At 40.0% G+C, this 6,676-nt stretch overlaps 2 protein-coding genes across 2 annotated transcripts in view; both read right to left on the bottom strand.

Moving 5' to 3' along the window:
- The window catches only part of SSB (small RNA binding exonuclease protection factor La), a 21,769-nt gene that overhangs the window by 8,763 nt on the left and 6,330 nt on the right, over positions 1-6,676 (bottom strand). The window lies entirely within an intron of this gene.
- Positions 108-6,670, bottom strand: KLHL23 (kelch like family member 23). Its single transcript, XM_005415844.2, has 3 exons — positions 5,464-6,670; positions 3,701-3,853; positions 108-3,196 (listed from the first exon to the last, which is right to left on the bottom strand). The coding sequence occupies exons 1-3, from the start codon at positions 6,668-6,670 to the stop codon at positions 2,886-2,888; spliced, it is 1,671 nt and encodes a 556-aa protein (XP_005415901.1). The 3' UTR covers positions 108-2,885.

Genomic DNA, 6,676 nt, shown 5'->3' with positions numbered 1-6,676 from the left:
CGGCAGCGCGTGCGTCGGTGAGGGCCGGGCGCGCGGGGACTGCGCTCACCCCTGCGCCCTGTCTGTCACCGCTTCTGCGCGCTGGGAACAAACACCGACAACTTGAATTTGTACAGTAGTGGTATATTCACATTTAATAAGTATTGCAAACATTCACTTAAACACTACAGATGTACTGTGGGCATCTATAGTGCTACAAACGGGAATCGCAGGAGAGAAAATTTTAAGCAATAGTATTGACTTTACTTGATTTGACTTCCACATTACTTAATTTTCTAGTTTATAGGTGAAACAGTAAAACAGTGTCTACCAGAGTACAGGTCCAATAGCACAATAATTCAGTGTTTACATTCAACTGTTTTTAAAAACATATTACACGGATGGCTAAGAGATTCCTTGTACGCTGCTGACCAGGGGTCAGAATCCTATTCCTCCTGCTGAGTTCATGTTCCTGCCTGTGCCCAAGACCTGATTGCAACACATCTTCTTGGGATGTGCTACACGAGTTAACTTAAAAGGGCATTGTAGGTTATTGTGAAAAATAGCACCAGTTGAAATTTAACCATTAGTCTGAACTTATCCTTCTCTCCATTTATTCTAATGCATTGAAAATCTCTGAGAAATTAGGATTCAACTGAAGTACTAAGCAGCAATTTCTCTGACTTTTATTTATGCTAGACCAACAAACTCTTTTCTGACAGGGGAGAACAAAAGGCTTTTTTTCCACTTTGCACTTAACACTGAGGCCAAAAAGCAGCATTTGCTTGCCTGCAGGTTGTTCAGGGGCACAAAGCAGAGTCCAGCTTCCTGTGCCTGTGCCCCAGCCCTGGAATGCCCAGCACTGTCTTTCACTAACATCACGTACCTGGTTTGCAAGCAGTTGGCAAGTGGACGTTGAGCAGTTTGGTTTTGTTAGTCCTCACCGTGTTCTTAGATGCTTTCACTGACTCACGACTGTTGGTGACTGGATACAGACCAGAATGAACCTCAAGGCCACAAGCAGATGTTCTATGCTTGTGTTTTTCAACAAACATGAAACCTCATGGGTTCATGATTTGCACTGAAAAATTACATAAACACATTGAGTTCAATGTGGTTTCATTCAATACAAAGATCGCCTTCATATTCTTGTGATGTTGTCCTTCCAATCTCCACCTGCCCTTGAGCAATTGTCAGCTCTGGAGATTTCCAGGAGAAACAAATTCATTTTATCTCTTGCTCACCTGCTTGGCCCACGCATTTCAAGACTCTTTAGAGTCTTTAAACAAGTTATGTGGGATCCCTAAATAGATCTCAGTGAGATGGGTAACAAAGCAAAACACTGAACACACACACAAGCTTCTGACATAGTGAGGCAACATATGAAAATATCAAAAAAAGAACTGTACATACACACCACAGAACTTCATATCAAAGCCAGAACTGAGTGCCACCTGCTACCAGCAGTCAAATGCAAGTCAGAAATAGCATAAAAATGTGAAAGAATTTTTAAAAAGCTGAAAATGCTTATGATCAAGCAAATAAATATTATCAACTCAGAGCTTACTGCTTGGAAAAGTCCTTTATTTGTATGTGAGAAATCCAATAAAATTAAATTTCTTTTTAGATGGCAGTGCTGGTGTGGGAAGTTCCCACCACACCCTACAGCAGCCCTGTGTTGTCCCTGCCTCTCACACCAATGTCTAACAGCTCTTTCTGTAGTCATTTTATAAACTGGACTGGGGGATCAGTGCTAAAAGAGCCTTCTCTGTTCCCCAAAGCATTTCTTCATTTGGATCACCACTGTCGGGCCACAGAGTGTGATCTGTTTGTCTGTAAATCACTTTACAAAAATCCACTATCTACACAGAATTTGAAGATCTCATATTAAGTTTTGAGAGAAATAATAAATAAATCAATCCTATAGATCATGTTTTTACTTCATGCATAACATACTTTGATAAGTTTCTTTAGTTGTTACCTTTGATCAAGTCACAGTTTAGAAAAGATCAAATGGCATTAAACAAAATAGAGAAGTTTGAATCTCAGGCAGATGTTAATTTTCCAGTCTCTCTCATTTCCTCCTTCCATTCCACACAGGCACACATCTTGAACTGGTATTAAAAAAGAGTTAACACATTAAGGCTTTTCTCTGAACAGCCCACCCCCCCAAAACACCCAAACTACAAATACCTGTGCATCAGCCAAAGATCCCATTGCAAAGCCTTGCAGAGTCTTTTTTCATTTCTCATTGGCAATGTTGAAGAGAGTGTGAGAATGGCAAAGAGAAATGCTCTTTTACTTCTCCTTCAGGAAAACTAGTGCATGTTTTTGTCCCGTGCTCTGGGGCTACTACCAACATTTCTTCCATCATTCCTAGCCTAAGCTCTTCTTTGCTTTGGCACTTGAAGGTAGAGGCATCCTGTAAATGCCCATTTCTGAATCAGATAACCTAGTTATCCCAGTGATATTGCTCTGCATATACCATACACTTAGCTTGTGTCAATGATCCATTTCTACAGCTACCTTCAGAATACAAAGATTTCATCTTAAGGCCAGTAGTCCTTAGAACCGTATTTTGTTTGGCTTTACTCATCTTAGCACCAAGTCATAGTTTCATCCAGTGATTAACAAAATCCATTTTTCACAGTAGTTCCTATGTTGTGGTACAAAGTATTAGACCAGTTTGAGAACTTCCATGACAAAGAATGACTGGACTGAAAAATATATGGAAATCTTGTTATCACATTTATGTTTCTGAGCTGTTTAAAATGAGAACAAATTATATCTAGTTATTAACAATGTGCACTAAGTGATTGTATTAGACAGCCCCTCATGAGGTAATCAGTACTGTTATGAATACTGCATCTGCTGTTTTCTGTAACAGCAAGATGCAAATGCAATGCTTACACATTATACACACAGACACAGCCATGTGACCGCATAGCACTGGGAAGATTACCTACTGCTTCCCATTTGTTCAGTTCAGGGTCGTACTTCTCAATGCTCTGCAAGTATGTTCCTTTTGAATAGGAATATCCTCCTGTTACGTAGATGCATCCGTTCATGATCACCGTGCCACACTCCATCCTTCTCTCCATCATGTGAGCCATCTGCTTCCACTCATTTTGCTCTGGGTCATAGCAGTCAGTGATCGTGGTCTGTCCACCCACAAAATAGATCTTGTTTTGTAACGTAATTGAACACAATCCATATTCTTCGGAAAGAAAGGAATACAGTACAAATCAGCATGATAACATTAACGTAAACTGCAAGTACATGACAAACATTGGGCACCACTGAGGGCAGCTGAATGTCCTCACTGAGCTTAGGAGACATCTCAGGATTTTCTGCTACACTACAGCACCAGTACTCAGTGAAAATTGCTTTAAAATCTTACTGTTACCAGATGTAGAACACAGAGAAAACCCTTTTAAAATTAATAGAAATAGTTTTTGCCAAATGTCAATGAATAGTTAAGTTTTACAGAAAGTTATATTATTTAATAGAATGTGGACATTCCTTAATTCAGTATTTATGTAGTGACTTCTGTAGAATAGATACTTGAAGAAGGTCTTTCACTTTCAGAATTTGGAAGCAGCCCTTGCTGCCCTACAGGCATTTCTTTTTTTAATTAAGAATATGCCAAAAACCCCTAACTGGTCTTAAGGACTCCCAAGTAATCAAATCAAGCTCTATGTTTTTTAGAGAAATGATTTACCTGGATGTGGACTTGTGGTGACTATACTCCACTCATTGCTACCTGAATGGTATCTCTGGATTTTATCGTAGGTGCAGCTTCCCCTGTACCCATAGTGACCTCCAGCGACATAGATGACTTCATGCAGGACACAGGCAGTGGCATTTCCAACTCCTGTTCACAGTGTGAAAGTCAAACATGCATTCAGACTGCACTCAATAACCATGGCCTCTTCCATCCATAACCCCATTTCAAATTATTTGTTAATATTTATTAACACTATATGCTTGCAAGTATTTAACTGAATGTGAATAAAACAGATTTATCAATATATCAGCAAAAGTCAAGAATGACTAAATAAAACTGCAGTAACCAATATATATTGCACATAATACAGCCACCCAATAGTTCACAGGATTTTTAGACAGTAAGTAAAGTCACATTGTCGCACTGATTTTGGAATAGGCAATTAGTTTCACTGTTTCACTAAGTTAGAGTTGTTAAAAAATCACTTAGATGGCAAGAGCAAAGACAATGGGAGTAGAGATTCTTCAGTATCTTGGGGTATCTTTTCTGATACTTTTGCTCATTCTCATGTTATTACTAATTAAGCTATTGTATATACAAGGACACAAACAGAATTAAGCCATTCTGTCTCTAGGACAACAAAATGAAATAAAGCAAAGGGGGGTCTGAGCATCTTAGTTTCACACTTATAAAAACTGGTAAAACAACTGCATAGAATATGTAACTCATAGGATTAGCATAGCATTTCTACTTTCGAAGGAAATAAAAAGAAAATAGTAGCAATGTCTGAGGAAAACATACAAACAATGGAGAAAGTTGTAAAAGCCTCCTTTTTTTCTTTTACATATACATCCAAAAATTCTCTTGTACATAGAAAAAATATTGTTGCATTAACTTACAGTAAATTTTTATAACCAATTATAAATATTTGCATTCATTTATAAAAATGTATAATAAAATGTATAACTGTAGTATTGTTACTGTTACAAAATAATCACAGAATAGTCTGAGTTGGAAGGGACCCAGAAAGATCATCAAATCCAACTCTTAAGTGAATGGCACATACAGGGATCAAACCAGTGACCCTGGCATTATTCAGCGCCAGGCTCAGACCAACTGAGCTCATCTCAGAGTCAATACCCTTTGGTTAGGCTGTGATTCATACATTTTTAGTAGATCACTACTTTGGCTGCTAGAAACAGGTATTAGTGCTTTTCATTATCCTTGTACTAAAGATTAAAGAAAGGATCCTGAACAGATGATACACAGAAATAGGAGGGAACTCCATGCAAGAAATTGCAAATTATGACACCTTTATAAATGACTGCACAGAAAATTGTATATAAAAATAATACAGTCCCTTTATTGGAACTTGCTCTTTGATTGTGTACTGAATGGATGACCCAGGTTTCTGAGGTAAACCCTGAAATCACACCACAACATTGGACTCTTATCCTAGGTAGTTTTCTTATTTCTTTCTAATTTGAACAGAAATTTTACTCATGAAAGAAGACAAAATTAAACTGAGACTACCACTTTTCTACCCACTGTTCTATGGCACAGCCTAGCATAGCATTTGGATGATTGTAGTTATTTGGCTAGTTAAGACCTGAACCAAAGCCCACCAACATTAACAGAAAATTCCCATGGACTTCTCTAGAATTTGGATCAAATCCTAAATGTTTCCATGGCACTTAAAAATGGCAAATACAAAAGAATTAACATTGGAGGCAGACAGCATACAAAAGTTTACCTACCTTTGATCATGTTTGCAATGGGAAGCCATTTCTGTATTAAAGGATCATAAACCTCAGCTTCTTGGACTGGAGCTCCCTTTCGGTAGCCTCCCAATGCATAAACGCAGCCACTCAAGGACACGGCGCAGTGGTAATACCTCGCATCGAGCATGGGGCAGCCTTCTGTCCACTCATCTCTCTCGCTGTTATATATCCACACAGTGTCAAGAGCTTCAATGCTCTCTGTTCTGTAACCTCCTGTCACATATATGTCTGGTCCCAAACTAGTGACCCCATAGCTCTCTCTGGTGTGATCTGGCATCTCTGTTCCCTGGACCCATGCATCAGTTAAAGGATCCCAAACATGCACTTCTGATAAGGGATGCCAATAATATCCTCCAATTATATACATGGCTGCTGTGGATCTTCTGGAAAGACCTTTGGGATTGAGATTCAGGGCATTATATATGAGTGACCTTATCTTGCTGTCATTGAGTCGACATTTTTTTTGCAGGCTTAAAGCTGACCTCAAATACACATTATCTAAGTCTAATTTGATGCAGCTCAGCACTTCACAGATGTCTTCAATTCTTCCTTCCACGTTGTGGGTCACCCACTTAATGACAGCTTCAATGGCTGCCTCTTCTTTCTGAACATTGAGATTCTCCCTGGAGAGAATATAAGAGAGCTTCTCCTTGCCAATGTCCAGAAACTCTTCCTGCTTCCACACTTCTTCAAACTGCCATAACAAAATCCTTCTGGACTCTTTCTCCAGCTCCGAGCAATCATGATATTCAGCAAAGGAGTGCATCCCAATGCAGTTGTCAGTATCCAAGTGCCTTACCAGAAACTGCTCACAGGCTTTCTTTACTGACACGAACTGGAGCAGGTCTGCAGCCTGGAGTAGGCTTTGGACATTTCTCTTTGTTATCTGGATCTGTGATGTGTATGCATAATTCACGAGAGCTTCCAGTACTGCATGGCTGAGCCCGGGAAGGCTGATCTGGTTTTTGGATTTTTCTTTCATATCGGCCGTGAACATGGCTTTAAAATAACTGCTGCAGGCTGCCAGGGCAGCTCTGTGGCAGTGGAAGATGACCCCCGAGGCGCACTGCAGGGTGATGTCGGTGAACAGCCCGTCCAGGTAAAACGCCCGGAACGCCTCCAAGAAGCCGGCGGGGTGCGCGGAGTCCCTGTAGAGGTACGCGTACTCCTCCTGCCCGGCCATCGCCGC

The sequence above is a fragment of the Geospiza fortis genome, unplaced genomic scaffold, assembly GCF_000277835.1.
Source record: "Geospiza fortis unplaced genomic scaffold, GeoFor_1.0 scaffold112, whole genome shotgun sequence".
Classification (NCBI taxonomy): Eukaryota; Metazoa; Chordata; class Aves; order Passeriformes; family Thraupidae; genus Geospiza; species Geospiza fortis.
The sequence above is the reverse complement of the archived record's forward strand: the minus strand, read 5'-3'. Positions and strand labels throughout refer to the sequence as shown.

What these genes read in the sequence shown, in the direction of transcription:
- KLHL23 (XM_005415844.2), bottom strand. Translation starts at nt 6,670, where the DNA reads ATGGCCGGGCAGGAGGAGTACGCGTACCTCTACAGGGACTCCGCGCAC. An exon ending in CATTGCAAACATGATCAAAG is followed by an intron (nt 3,854 to 5,463) that starts GTAGGTAAACTT and finishes CACTGTGAACAG; the next exon opens with GAGTTGGAAATGCCACTGCC. An exon ending in CACCACAAGTCCACATCCAG is followed by an intron (nt 3,197 to 3,700) that starts GTAAATCATTTC and finishes TTCTTTCCGAAG; the next exon opens with AATATGGATTGTGTTCAATT.